This window comes from Pleurodeles waltl, chromosome 1_1 (genome assembly GCF_031143425.1).
Source record: "Pleurodeles waltl isolate 20211129_DDA chromosome 1_1, aPleWal1.hap1.20221129, whole genome shotgun sequence".
In the NCBI taxonomy this organism is placed as follows: Eukaryota; Metazoa; Chordata; class Amphibia; order Caudata; family Salamandridae; genus Pleurodeles; species Pleurodeles waltl.
In genome coordinates this window covers 539,310,678-539,325,139 of record NC_090436.1, presented here as the reverse complement: position 1 = coordinate 539,325,139, position 14,462 = coordinate 539,310,678, and the positions used below count along the sequence as shown (strand labels likewise).

The 14,462-nt window shown below is 45.7% G+C and overlaps 1 protein-coding gene across 3 annotated transcripts in view; it reads right to left on the bottom strand.

Annotated features, from left to right (window-relative positions):
* LOC138282758 (2'-5'-oligoadenylate synthase 1-like) overlaps positions 1–14,462 on the bottom strand; it is a 172,683-nt gene that overhangs the window by 85,210 nt on the left and 73,011 nt on the right. For all 3 annotated transcript variants that reach the window (XM_069220835.1, XM_069220670.1, XM_069220754.1), the window contains exons 5-6: positions 7,374–7,534; positions 3,018–3,142 (exon numbers count right to left, since the gene is read on the bottom strand). In XM_069220835.1, the coding sequence (XP_069076936.1) occupies positions 3,018–3,142; positions 7,374–7,534 (286 nt within the window). The remainder of the gene's footprint in view (positions 1–3,017; positions 3,143–7,373; positions 7,535–14,462) is intronic.

Genomic DNA, 14,462 nt, shown 5'->3' with positions numbered 1-14,462 from the left:
ATGGTATAATCATGTTAGGAGCTGATGTGCCCTGCTAATATCTGTCTCTGCAGCCCTTAGGGGTTCCCCGGTGGGAGGGTCACGGTGGGGAGAGGGGGCAATGAACATTAGTGCAAGGTGTGGATTGGAAACTGTGTCTCACCAGAATGTAATGTAAATATAACAGTATCAACAATTAGAGCTGAAATATGATATAGAACAAAGGAAAGCACAACACTGCGATGAAGAACATTAACAAACGTAGCTGTCTAGCCATGGGGGGATAGGCAAGTGAGGGGTGCCACGGGAACATAGGAGGTCAAAAGGGAGAAGGATTCCTTGGCATTACTTCAGTCTATCCTGTTAGCAGAACAATTTAGAATTGCACTCATCTTTTAGCGATCCAAGGAAATGTGAGCATGCAGGCAGGTACTCATCAGTCTGATGACTGGCGGTCTCAGTCCACTGGTTCCTGGACAGGGCATGGAGGCAAACTGAAGACAGGGAGCCTCAGCAATGTCAGGTGTCATCGGCAGTGAAGGAGGCGGGCTTCAAAGGGGATGAAATTCGTCCATATCTTGGTTCTGGGTGAAGTGATCCACTGATTGGAGCGCTTGGTCCCTGTCTCCTGCAGGTCACTACATTCTCTCATGATCCATCCCCCTGTGTTGCGACCCCTCCCCTGTCCTTGTGCCAGAGGCCATCCTCAGGGGTTGTGGAAGTGGCAATGTCTGGGGCACGATTTTCCGGGCCCGCGGATAGTTCCAGTGGTACTATCTCCATGGTCTGGGTCAAGACTTCATCCAAGAAAACGCACAGATCCTCTGGATTGAAGAAGTCCTTAGATTTGCCATCTTTGTTTGAGGGATAAGAATGCATTGCAACAGTCACTGGTTTCCCTGGAAAAGTCTGCAGCAATAGCTATTTTGTATCCCTCATGTGCGTAGGGACTGTGGGAGCGAGCCACGGTTAGCAGCTTCCGTGCCTGTTCCTATCGCAGGCGATGATGGGGTGAGGTCACGTCATGCTGTCTTGGCACTCTGGGCATATGCACTGTGCCTATTGTAGTTCCAATGTGGGATCAAAGGTGAGGCCAGTGAGGGTATCTCTAAGGAAGCTCTTTATGTCTGACTCTTCCATGCCTTCCGGAAGACCGAAGAAGTGGACATTGTCTCTGCAGCGCCTGCCTTCTAGATTAATGACCTTGCTGTGGAGGCACTGACGTTTTTGGTCCCTGTCCGGAAGTATGTTGAGACGGTCTTCTGCTGGTATGATGTGAAGTTCTAAACTTGTCATGCAGTTCTGGAATTCTGCGATGTCTGAGCAGATGGATTTGGTCTCGGCTGTTTGTGCAGAAATGTTGAAGTCCATGCCTTCTAGTCTGCGACTTACTGCAGTGATTTCTTGGAGGATATGTTCCATGGTGTCGTCCGGCACCTGATTGGGCGTTATCTCAGGCTGTCGCATCGCCGGGGGTCCCTGTGCAATAGCCATGGAGCAAGGGTGAAGTAGTGCTTCAGAGAAGAGAAGTTGTCTTGTTGGATTGCCAGTGGGTTTGCCGGGGTTTTGCTGGGACATCTCCAGGTTGGTCACCTAGAGTCAGAACTATGCCTAGTGTCTCTCTGAGTCCGTTGCCCCCTCTGGACATCTGGTTTAAGGCATAATATTCTGGGGGAAGTACCCTTCAGGGTGTCGCCATCTGTTGATTCCTTCTCTGGGGTAGGAAAGTTGTCTTTTGGGACGGTTCCTGATGCTTTGAGGAGCGAGGCAGATAGGGTCATTGGAAGAGACCTCTTCAAACCTAGTTGGGGCTTCCCACCTTAGGGTCCCCAGCTCCTCTCTGCAGGTGTTCTGGTCAGAAAGTCATCATGGGCACAGAGAGCCCTAACGTCTAGAAGTGATATGTGGTAGCAGGTGAGGACATCAGCCAGAGGCAGGTGAGGCAAGACAAGCCCCAGATAGTGGAGCAAAAGATGCGGATATAAATGTAGATGGCCCCCCTTGGCAAGGTGAGTGTCATTGGCGGGATTGAGGGGAGGATGGGTTGTCACCTGCTTCTCTAATTCCGATGTGGCCATAGTCAATGCTGGGTGTCAATATGACATAGTCCATGGGCAGTTCCAGACAGGGCCCACATGCAGGCTCGGAACCCAGTGAAGGATTCCGAACCACAGAGGCAAAGGCTAGCAGGTGGGGGCAGGACTTTATCAGCCAGAGGGCTGCATCTCCCACCACAAGAAGTGCAGAAGACACCCAAGTCATTCAGCCCCTTCAGTAGGTGGGCAGCACAAATTCAGGGGGCCACAACAGTTCCTGACAAAGCGACATGGGATTGAGGGGGGAGGGTGGTGAAGTTAAGCCTCGGTGTCCTCCCAGAGCGCTTATGGGTTGAGGGCCCCAGGCCTTCCTACCTTCGAGTTGGCCTACTGCAGTAAGGGTGATACTGAGCTCTTGCACTTGAGGGCCCATGATGGGAAATCCTGGAGCTTTCTGATGGTTTTCTGGATGCAGCCTGTGATGGGAGCGGGTCAGGGAGTGGGCAGTACCACTGGTAGGGTGGAGGGGGGGATCCCTCCACAGGCCTGAGCAACTTGGCATGCCCCTGCTGCATTCAGCCTCTAGGGGTCAGCACCACTGTCATAGGCATAAGGGCAATTGGTCAGCCCATCGCTGGCAGCCGCAGGTAGCCTCCAGAGCTCTGATGGTCACCCCTGCTGCGTGTAGTAGGGCCACCCGCAACCATCAGCGTGCGGAGCTCAGTTTTAGGTGGACATATTTGTCCGTGGCCAGACCACGCCCGCCAGTCAATGGATTTATGCAGATTCAGTGTTGCTTACAAAAGAACAGAGGACATGAGAAGGGGAAGGAGGACAGTTTATAACTAAGTTCATAAGAAAATGATAAAACATTCTAGCAAACGCTGCTTATACACAATAATATTGCACACTAGATTTTTTGTAAAGCTGCTACATCTCTTAGCAATTTTGTATTCCTTCTATGTTATGACTCTGAGTGAAAACTAAAGCTAAATTACATACCTTTGGAAGGGTTAAGTCCTAGTGCATCATAGCAAGGCATGACATCAAAGTGATGAATATGAGTATTTTTATAACAATTGAATTGGAATCTCAATGCAAAAGGTGTTCTCCTTTCCATCATGATCCTAAAAAGGAACACATAATAAATAGCATATGAGAATGTCATTTAGATGCATTCAGCAAGTACAACTCTGCACATTGGTAAATTGAGTGCAGGAATGGTTTTCTGTCACTTTGATATCACAGACGTAACCACACACTCTTGTTGCCTCTTTGGTGATATGAATTGTGCAGGCAAAGGGTGTATGCCACACTATTCCCAGAAGGCTGATTCCTTCATTTCATGGTGATATAGCCCCCTTGAGAATATAAGTATGGTTTGCCTGCAGTACTGAAGACTGAGGCGCAACTGAAAAAAAGCTGTCAGAAGATGCACTGACTGTGTACCACATAGAAGGACAATCCCTGATACCGAGTTGCAGGGGTGCTAAGGACCCCCAGACATCACCCTGCAGGTACCTGCAATGGAGGGCAGAACATGTTTTTAGATTACAACTATCTTTCATTAATGATCCAATTTACAGAATTCATGCCTGCTCTGGGGACAGAGTTTTTTTCAGTGTAATTGGGTGCACTGCCCTGTTTTCTGCTGAGTGCATCACGTTAAGGTGAGCCATGGTACAACCCGAAACAATGCACCCAATGTGTAATATGGGCTGCAGGCTCCATATTCAAGTCCAGAGTAGATTGATTTCATAATGAAATCTATATAAGAATTATAAAGAGCACTGCTGTCACCTCCACAAACTATCTCATTCACATATCATTAACACAACAAAAAAATAAAGAAATACAATCCAGGGAAAGGAGAGAAAATAATTGTAAAGATATCAGTACAAGTCACTTGATACAGCTGCAAATGTGGGCTCTTAAACTCCAAGCAAGACAGTCACAAAAAGGGATATGCGTGAAAAAGTTTCTCCAGCATTATTAGCATAGTTAGGGAAAGAAGTACATTTTGTGTAGGTACAGATTCTCAAACTGAATCTTCATATGTGTAAATTGCACTGCTGGAGCACACTATGTGATTGTTCTTACAAGCACATGCTTCTGCTACAAAAACTGAATCCAGGAGAGGGTCTGGAAGATAAGTGCCCATGGTGCACTAATAGTTCCTTTCAACAAGTTCTTCATGGTGCAAGGCGGGTGCAGGGAGGTAACCAAGAGAAGGCTTGCATGAGCAATAGAGTACTGTATTATATTCTGAGCCATAACGTATGATTAGATATCTAATTTGACCATCGACCTCCATAGATTCTTCAAGGCCTCTAAATATCAATGTCACTCCCACAAGGAACAGGGTGCAGGGGAGACTGCTGACATCTATAGTACCCAGTTTTATAGACATGTGGCTCCTAGAAGTTAATGCACAATAAAGAATAACTACCTTTATGGCCTGACCTTTTCCCAGCTTGTAGGGATTGTTAATTGGCACGTGTAATGTGGTGTCAATGGAGAGATTACCTTATGAAGATGAATCTTCACAACACTTTCCAAAAATGTACATCCACCTCAGCTTCTTAGTGGAAAGTTTTGGGGTGATACGTTAAGCAGGTCCCGAGAGAAAAAAAGAGGTGGGACGGTTCAGAAACGTTGCAGCCGTCATGTTGAGGACTTATGGACATAGTTCCTTTGTCTGTAGTTTAAAAAAAAAATAGGATACAATGGGGCAGGGCATAGGTACCCTGACTCACTGGTTCCTAAGTAGGGGGGGCGAAGGGACCCCCCTGAAAGTTATATATATATATACATATATATATATAAATATATATACAATTCATCACTGACCCGGAGATCTGGAGCAACATTTTGTATGGTGGTCTGAAACGGGTTCTGGAAACCCACGTATCCAGCACACAGCACTTCTCCCTCATAAAGAACTTCTCAGACACTCGTGGTGCAGTTTGAAGAAGGTAAATTTAAGCCACACAGATGGTCCATCTGTGTGGATTAAATTTACTTTCTTCAAACTGCACCACGAGTGTCTAACAAGTTCTTTGTGAGGGAGAAGGACTGTGTGCTGCATATATATATATATATATATGTGTGTTTGTGTGTGTGAATTCTTTTTTTTTTCATACCACTGCTACCATGATACTCCTGTGGGATCCAGTGCAGCCCATTACCTCTATAGTCCTGCAGGGGTACAGCAGAACCGGAAAGAAATGTGTGGTGGCTGTCTATGGTGTTGGCCGCAGGCTAGGTCCTGCTGCCGACCCCCTACTGCGCATTCTGCATACACAACCACCCGTTGCACACAGCTGAAGTATACTTCAATATGATAATGAGATCTGACTTGAAGTTAAAAAAAAACCTAGAAATTCACACAATAAAGGTTACAGTAAAATTATATGTAGGTAAGGTACTAAGATTTTTATTTGTGTAAAAAAAACATTCGAAGTTCAGTAAAAAACTGATGTTAAAGTGGAGTGATATGTAGGTCTTGTAATAATATAAGAACAAACTTTTCTCAACCGACAACACTGAAATTCACCATTTATACCTAACAAACTTAAGTATAAATTGTACCCACATGATGATGCTTATGAACTCACATTTTACATCAACCATGACATGTTAAATTACATCATTCATGACATCACTGATGCATCTCAAATCTATTGGGGTGCGCGTTATACTTAGGTTTTGTATGTGTAACTTATCAATTTCAATAGTTTTTAAAATCTTACTATTATATTTTTACAAGATGTATGTATAACTCCACTTAAAAAAATGTTTTTTCAGTTAAATATATAGATGATAAAAATATTTTTTTCCACAAAATGAACATCTTTTATATGGTGATCGCATCCAGCGATTCTTGAATGGCATAAATGCTTTCCCTGACACCAATTATTTACTTTCCTATTTTTTTGTTAAATTTGTGGTTTGTCTTTTGAGCTGCTGAGGTAGATCTTAGTATGGTTGTCGTAATACTTTGTGCATTAAGGGCCAGATGTAGCAAACACTTTGCGAGTCGCAAACGGCGAAAATCGCCGTTTGCGAGTCGCAAATGCGTGTTTGCTATGTAGAAATGCATTTTGCGAGTCGGAACCGACTCGCAAAATGCATTTCCGAGTCGCAAATAGGAAGGGGTGTTCCCTTCCTATTTGAGAGTCGCAGTGGTATGCAATTCCATTTGCGACCGCGTACGCGGTCGCAAATGGAGTCGCAGTTACCATCCACTTGAAGTGGATGGTAACCCACTCGCAAATGGGAAGGGGTCCCCATGGGACCCCTTCCCCTTTGTGACTGGACCCAAAAATATTTTTTCAGAGCAGGCAGTGGTCCAAGAGACCACTACCTGCCCTGAAAAAATCCGAAACAAAAGGTTTCGTTTTTTTTTTCTAAGTGCAGCTCGTTTTCCTTTAAGGAAAACGGGCTACACTTGGAAAAAAAAAAACTGCTTTATTTAAAAGCAGTCACGGACACGGAGGTCTGCTGTTCCCAGCAGGCCTCCATCCCCGTGAGTGCCCAGAGTCGCTATGGGGGCGCAAATTGCGACCCACCTCATTAATATTAATGAGGTGGGTCTTTGCGACCCCATAGCGACTCGCAGAAGGTGTCTGAGACACCTTTCTGCATACCAAATTGCGACTTGCAATTTGCGAGTCGCAGGGACTCGCAAATTGCAAGTCGCAATTTGGTATTTTGCTACATCTCGCCCTAATTCTTTTAGCTACTACTGGGAGGAAGCTTGCAAAAAAATCATTTTTTTAGCACATCACTCATGGATCCTGCATGAGATAATCTGATTTTCCAACAGCCTTGAATATAATGTATCTCTATGATGGCACCGTCTGTTACGACATTTGATTGTGGGCACTTATGCAAGTACATAGAACTTCTAATGACGCAGTGCTACCCCCTGCACCAGAAGTGATTTCTGGTGCTATACTGACCCATGTGTTGTGTTGTGCTTAGTGCAAACAAATTTAGTGATGTGCATGCCTCATACATCACTTTGGATTTTAATGATTTACAAAGAGATTGTGCGCCCAATTTTTTTTTTTTTTTTGTCCAACCATCAACATTACCATCATGTTTTTTTCATCACACATTTATTACCTACAAATTCAAAGGGTAGACTGTATAGCTGTGGTTCCTGCCTACTGTTGAGCAGAATTGCACCATCAAGAATATGAAATTATATTTCCAATTTGTGCTTATAAAACACACAATCCAAATGGTTGTAGGCACAGATGGGGCATGTGATTGGATTACATTTATTATTTATATTCAGCATTACCAATACATAGCATATCATAATTTGCCTAGAAAAACTAAATTCCTGACCTGCTGGCCAATGAAGATCTTTTCAGCCTTTTTTCCAGTCCTTTTAAGACTTCAGTCAGATTCTCTTTGCAGTCTTCCAGACTCCCAAATGCATCAGTAAACAGCACCAGATCAATATCCGACCAGTCTTGAGTATCCGTTCCTTTGACATAAGAGCCTCCCTGAGCAACAATAGGGTTTATCATGAGATTGTTAGAACATAAACATGCAAATCAATCAAGGACACCTAACAACAAGTATTGGCGAAAGCAATAGATCTGGCGCCTCCTTCCAACTGTCTGACAATTGTTTTTTCATCGTTTTGCCAAAACATTATTGTTTGGAAATATGCCGGGCCCTCATCTATGTAAAAAAAAGTCATTCGCTACAGGCAGAAGAGAGGGGGAGAGAGAGAGAGAGACTGAAGGAAAGAGAGAGAGAGAAAAACCGAAGAAAAGGGAGAAGGAAAAAGAGTAATCAAAGAAGGCAAGAATGAAAGAAAGAAGGAAAGAAAGTGAGAATGATAGAAAGAAAAGGTGAAGGAAAGAACGAGAGAAGGAAACAGTGAAAGAAACCGAAAAGGGAAGACAAAGAAAGAGAAAGAAAGAATGAAAGAAAGAAGGAGAGAAGGAAAGCATGAAAAAGGGAAGGAATGAAAGAGAAGGAAATAAGGACGAAAAGAAAATAAAATAAAAAAATAATGAAAGAAAGAAACCCGGAATGAAAGAAAGAAGGAAGGAAAGGAAAGGAGAGAAGGAAGGGAGAAGGAAAGAAAGAAACAGTGAGAAGGTCATAAAGAAAAGGAAAGAAGGAAGGAGAGAAAGAAAGAAAGAAAGAAGGGAGGAGAGAAAGAAAGAAAGAAAGAAAGAAAGAAAGAAAGAAAGAAAGAAAGAAAGAAAGAAAGAAAGAAAAGCAAGGGAAAGAAAGAATGAATGAGATAAAGGAGAAGGAAAGAAAGCATGGGAAAGAAGAAATGAAAGAAAACAATAATGGCAAAAATGAAAAGTTAAGAACAAAGAAAGACACCGACAAGGAAAGAAAAGGAAAAAAGAAGGAAAGAGAGACGATGAAAAAGGAAAGAGAAAGAAAGAAAGACAAGGGAAAGAAAGAACAAAAGAAGGAAAGAAAGGAGAGAAAGTAAAAACAGGATATAAAAACAAGTAAATACAGAACAGTTTCAAATGATAACAATATGGTAAGCAAAACACTCCAAAATGAATTTACAACATTAGTGGCAGGAGATGGGATTTGATAAAGCTGGAATGTGCATCAGAAGCACCCTTCTATCACTACAGGCTCTAAACATAAAGGCAACTCTAAAGTATTTGTAAAGTTAAAACAAAAGCACTGGCACTCAAAGGAATTAGCTTGCATGTGAATGTTCTCCTTGTGAGAGAGCAAAATGTAGTCACTCAAAGTAAAGTTAACCAATGGCTGAAGTAGTCAAACCCACGGTTACATGCTATGTGCTGGAGAGGGTGGTAGTTAAATGTGAATGATGCAACTACAGACCAATTGATGAAGAGGGGTGTCTGAGAGGCCTTATATTTAAGTATATTATACATACGTGTTAAAATCAAAAGGCATTTGCTAACACCGGACTAAACAATGCAAATATTGGCAGACAACTACTGTGCTGTCCATTGAGGTCAGCAATCCTTCAATTATTAGTAAATACTGTGAACAAACCACAGAGAGCAAATCACCTTAATCAATCAATCAATCATTGGCATTTATAAAGCGCGCTACTCACCCGAAAAGGGTCTCAAGGCGCTGGGGGGGAGGGGGTTATTGCTCGTACAGCCAGGTCTTGAGCTGCCTTCTGAAGGAGAGGTGGTCCTGTGTTGAGCGGAGATGGCTGGGGAGAGAGTTCCAGGTCTTCGCTGCGAGGTAAGAAAAAGATTTGCCTCCGGCGGTGGCTTTGCGGATGCGGGGGACAGCTGCCAGGGCTTGTCCGGTCGATCGCAGGGTGTGGGAGGGTACGTAGAAGGAGACTCGGTGGTTGATGAGTTTGGGTCCTTGGTTGTGAAGGGCTTTGTGTGCGTGGGTGAGGAGTCTGAACATGATCCTCTTGCTGACTGGGAGCCAGTGAAGCTTTTTCAGGTGTCCGGAGATGTGGTGGTGGCTCGGGACGTCCAGGATGAGGCGTGCGGCGGCATTCTGGATACGTTGGAGTTTCTTAAGTAGTTTGATCGTGGTGCCGGCGTAGAGGGTGTTGCCGTAGTCCAGGCGGCTGGTGACGAGGGCGTGGGTGACGGTCTTCCTTGTGTCGGTGGGGATCCAGCGGAAGATCTTGCGGAGCATGCGAAGGGTGTTGAAGCATGCCGATGTGACCGCGTTGACTTGTCTGGTCATGGAGAGGGAGGAGTCCAGGATGAAGCCCAGGTTGCGGGCGTGGTCGGTGGGTTGGGGAGTGCTGCCTAGGGCGGGGGGCCACCAGGAGTCGTCCCATGCGGTGGGAGTAGGGCCTAGGATGAGGACTTCCGTCTTGTCGGTGTTGAGTTTAAGCCGGCTGTCCGTCATCCAGTCCGCTACTTCCTTCATTCCTTCGTGTAGTCTGGTTCTAGCAGAGGAAGGGTCGTTGGTGAGGGAGAGGATGAGTTGAGTGTCGTCTGCGTAGGAGATGAGGTTGAGTCCGTGTTTGCGTGCGATGTTTGCCAGGGGCGTCATGTAGATGTTGAAGAGGGTAGGGCTGAGGGAGGATCCTTGTGGGACGCCGCAGATGACCTCGGTAGCTGTTGATCTGAAGGGGGGGAGGCGGACTCTCTGAGTTCTTCCGGCGAGGAACGAGATGACCCAGTCCAAGGCCTTGCCTCGGATGCCGGCGTTGTTGAGGCGCTGTATCAGGGTGCGGTGGCATACCGTGTCGAAGGCTGCGGAGAGGTTAAGGAGCATGAGGGCCACGGTCTCTCCCTTGTCGGTCAGGGATCTGATGTCATCCGTGGCTGCGATGAGGGCGGTCTCGGTGCTGTGGTTGGCCCTGAAACCGAACTGCGAGGGGTCGAGTGATTCGTTGGTTTCGAGGAAGGTTGTCAGTTGAGTGTTGACGGTTTTCTCAATAACCGTTGCTGGGAACGGGAGGAGAGAGATGGGTCGGAAGTTCTTGAGGTCTGTGGGGTCTGCTGTCGGCTTCTTGAGGAGGGCGTTGAGTTCGGCGTGTTTCCAGCTCTCGGGGAAGGTGGCGGTGGTAAAGGATGTGTTGATGACGTCTCGGAGATGGGGGGCGATGATGTTGTCGGCTTTGTTGAAGATGTGGTGGGGGCATGGGTCGGCGGGTGATCCTGAGTGGATGGAGTTCATCGTGCGGGTGGTTTCCTCGGTGGTGATCGGGTTCCAGGCGTGGATGGTGGTGCTGTGGGGGGTGGGTTCTGGTGGTGGGTTCGCGTTTGTTGTGGTGAAACTGTTGTAGATGTCGGTGATTTTGTGGTGGAAGAAGGCTGCGAGGGAGTCGCAGAGGTCTTGTGAGGGGGTGATGGCGTTGTTTTCGGCGTCGGGTTGGAGAGTTCTCTGACGATGCTGAAAAGTTCTTTGCTGTTGTGGGAGTTGTTGTCAAGTCTGTCTTTGAAGGATGATTTTCTTGCGGCGCGGAGGAGTTGGTGGTGTTTCCGGGTGGCGTTTTTGAGGGCTGACATGTTCTTGTCGGTCTGGTCGAGGCGCCAGGTTTTCTCGAAGGTGCGGCATTGTTTTTTGGAGTCCTTGAGGGTGGAGTTAAACCAGGAGCTTCTTTTGTGGTTGGCTCCGTTCGCTCGGGTCCTCAGGGGAGCCAGGATGTTAGCGCAGTCGGAGATCCAGCTCGTGAGGTTGTTGGCTGCTTCGTTGGGGTCTGGGGTGCTGGTGGGCGGGTTCTGGGAGAGAGCTGATGTGAGTTGGTTGGCGGTGATTGGGTTCCATTGTCTTCTCGGTGGTTGTTGAGCGTGGTGGTGGGTTGTGGTTTTCCTGTAGCTGAAGTGGACGCAGCTGTGTTCCGTCCAGGAGAGTTTGGTGGTGTGGTTGAAGGAGATGTGTTTGCTGGAGGAGAAGATGGGGTCGAGCGTGTGTCCGGCGTAGTGGGTGGGGGTGTTGACCAGTTGTTTGAGTCCGAGGTTGGAGAGGTTGTCCAGTAGGGTGGTGGTGTTGTTGTCATTGTAGTTCTCCAGGTGGAAGTTGAGGTCTCCCAGGAGGATGTAGTCGGCGGAGGGAAGGGCGTGTGGGCTGACGAAGTCTGCGATGTCTTCACTGAATTTGGTGCGTGGTCCGGGGGGTCTGTAGATGAGGGTTCCTCTGAGGGTGGTTTTGGGGTCGCTGTGGATTTGGAAGTGGAGGTGTTCAGCGTCGGAGAGTGTGTGGTCGGTGTTGGTTGTGATGCGGATGGAGCTCTTGTGGACGATGGCGATGCCGCCTCCGGTGCGGTTGGTGCAGTCTTTCCTGATGATTTTGAATCCATCAGGGATGGCTATGGCGATGTCGGGTGCCGAGGAGGGGTTCATCCAGGTCTCAGTGAGGAAGGCGATGTCCGGGGCTGTTGAGTCGATGAGATTCCACAGTTCGATGGCGTGTCTGTGGACGGATCGCGTGTTGATCAGGATGCATTTGAGGTTGTGTCCGGGGGTGTTGTTCTTGTGGGGTGCGTTGGGGGGCCGTAGGCAGGTGAATCGGCAGTTGCGGCAGGTAAAAGGACCGTGGGTGCGTCTCGGGGTGGTGCGGCAGCAGCCCGGCGCTCTGCCGGGGTTGAGTTTGGTCAGCTTACAATGAAAGCTGAATATAGATCGAACAGAGGAACAGCAAACAAAGAAGAATGTATTGTAATATTAAGGGTTCTCTTTTTGAATGGTTTTAATGTTGATCTGGTTACACATACTGTAAAATACTGCATAAAAATAGGTTTTCTTCCATAACCTCTGCTGCGATCTGAAACGACTCTTGTGTTGTCAGTTTTAGCAGACATAAGAACACAAGAACAGAGAAAAAATGTGAGTTACCCAGAATGACACACATTTAGTTTAAAAGCCTTTGCAAGAAAAAAATCCCACCTTTGGTCTACAGAAACAGAACTAGTGGAGTTTTTTTTTATCACTTAGGACTCATGAATATGGAAACTCTTTCACTATAGTGACATGTCTGCATTCAGAATTTCAGAGATGGGTTCAGGTTTGTGGTCATACTACGGACATCTACCTGTAAATGTAGAACACCCACAAGATCATTAGGTTTTTGAGTATACACATACCATTTGTAGATATTTTTCACCATGGAAATGCTTGTAAATGTATTTCTGGTAGTCCAGTTCTTGGGTGGAAATGATGAGGAAATGTTCGATAGAGTAGCACAAAGTGTCCCCCGTTTTGAGAAAATTATTTTGCCCGTACAGAAACAAATGTGCATTTGTCACAGGTCTCACACTACATGAAAATTCTAAATGTTATGCATGTTAGTATTGCTAAAAACTATAAATGTTTTAGTTTTTTAAGACTACTTGAACTGTTTGAGAATTTCATAAAATTCAATAATTTGTTCCACTATTTTTGCATTCACTTAAAATTGTACAGTGATGCAAATTGTATCAAATTATACACAGCCAAAACATGTTCGCAAATATAAGATACATTTTCATTTATTTTGCAGACTTGACTGGTGTATTACATCATTTAAATCATTACTACAACTTTTCTAGGCTCAGTCATTGTTTTGAATATGTTTATGCTACATACGCTCACCACTTCTACATCATCAGCATCAGGCAAACAATTTTACTAAACAGCAAGCAGCAAAATGACAGGTTCTCTTCAAAGTCTGGAAACCGTATGTCTTTGGCACTTAGAAGGCAGCCCATGGAAAAATAATGCCATCCTTACAACACATGCACCGTTATCTATTTCCATGTTTTATTTGTAACAAATAGTTCATCAACAGTACAAGAACATTTCAGTGGTAACTCCTCACACATACTGTATGTATTCAAGCTAGATTAGATCTGGACTATCAACTACCTATTACATTGAGACCCGTGTAAAAACGCCACAGATATTCTCTGAGCAAATAAAGGTGCTAAATAAATATTGCAACATATTTTCTATATACCTACTACTCAAGACTTTAGTTACATTTCACAACAATTTATTGCCCTTATATCAATAGCTAATAGTCTGCACTCCGACCATGTGTGGCAGTGGCAGAATAGGATTTTCAGGCATCCAAGAGTTTCGAGAGGCCTACGGCTTCTGGCAACCCTTCTTAATTTACTTCGTCATCCATGCACAACCTGGGAATCACCACATAGAGCAGATTGCTTCTGGGGGGGCCAGGCTCTGGGCATAACCCAAGTTGGTGCGTGCAAAAGGCTAGAAGGTGGGTCCTCCGGCATTCCTGAAGTAGCTGTTCTGCTCTTTCACAATAAGGCCCAGATTTATGCTAAAGTGGGCCAGCGCTGCTCCAAAAAAAGCAGCGCCATGCTGCGCCACTTTTGAAATGCAGGAATGCACCGCATTTACAGGAATATGGTGCACCTCTGTGTTTCACCCTGTGCCAGTGCTGAATTAAGCTGCCTGCGCCAATGCTGGCATCCTTGCACCATAGTGCAAGGGTGTCCGCATTGAGAGGATAGATTGTTTATGTGCAGGAAGGTGTCCCTTCCTGCACATAAACATCTATCAAGGCGATTTGTCACTTCTATGTGTGCTGAAAAAACTAACGCCACCCCTTGGGTGGCGTTAGTTTTTGGCGCTGCCTCAGGTTTACAACAATTCGTAAATCTGAGGCAGTGTCAAAAGCAATGGGTGTTGCAGTGGAACGCCCACAACAACACCCATTGCACACCCCTCTGATGCCGAAAACTGCTTTGGAGGGGCCCATATTTACAAGGAGGTGCAACGCCACAAAAAAGTAGCGTTCCACCTCCTTGTAAATATGGAGCAGTGCTTAGCGTCACCGGACCGTCACGCAAAGTGTCGCTCCGGTAGTGCTACAGACTCTTAAATATGCCCCTAAATGTTGTTAAAACCTTGCCTATTTTTTCTGAAACAAATCAGGCATTTCATGATCTAACATTTCCCCTGGTTGAGCTCTGGGCTATTTCTAAGATACAGGCACTGCATACCTTGCAGGGTCAATACGTCACCAAGAAGGCCATCAACT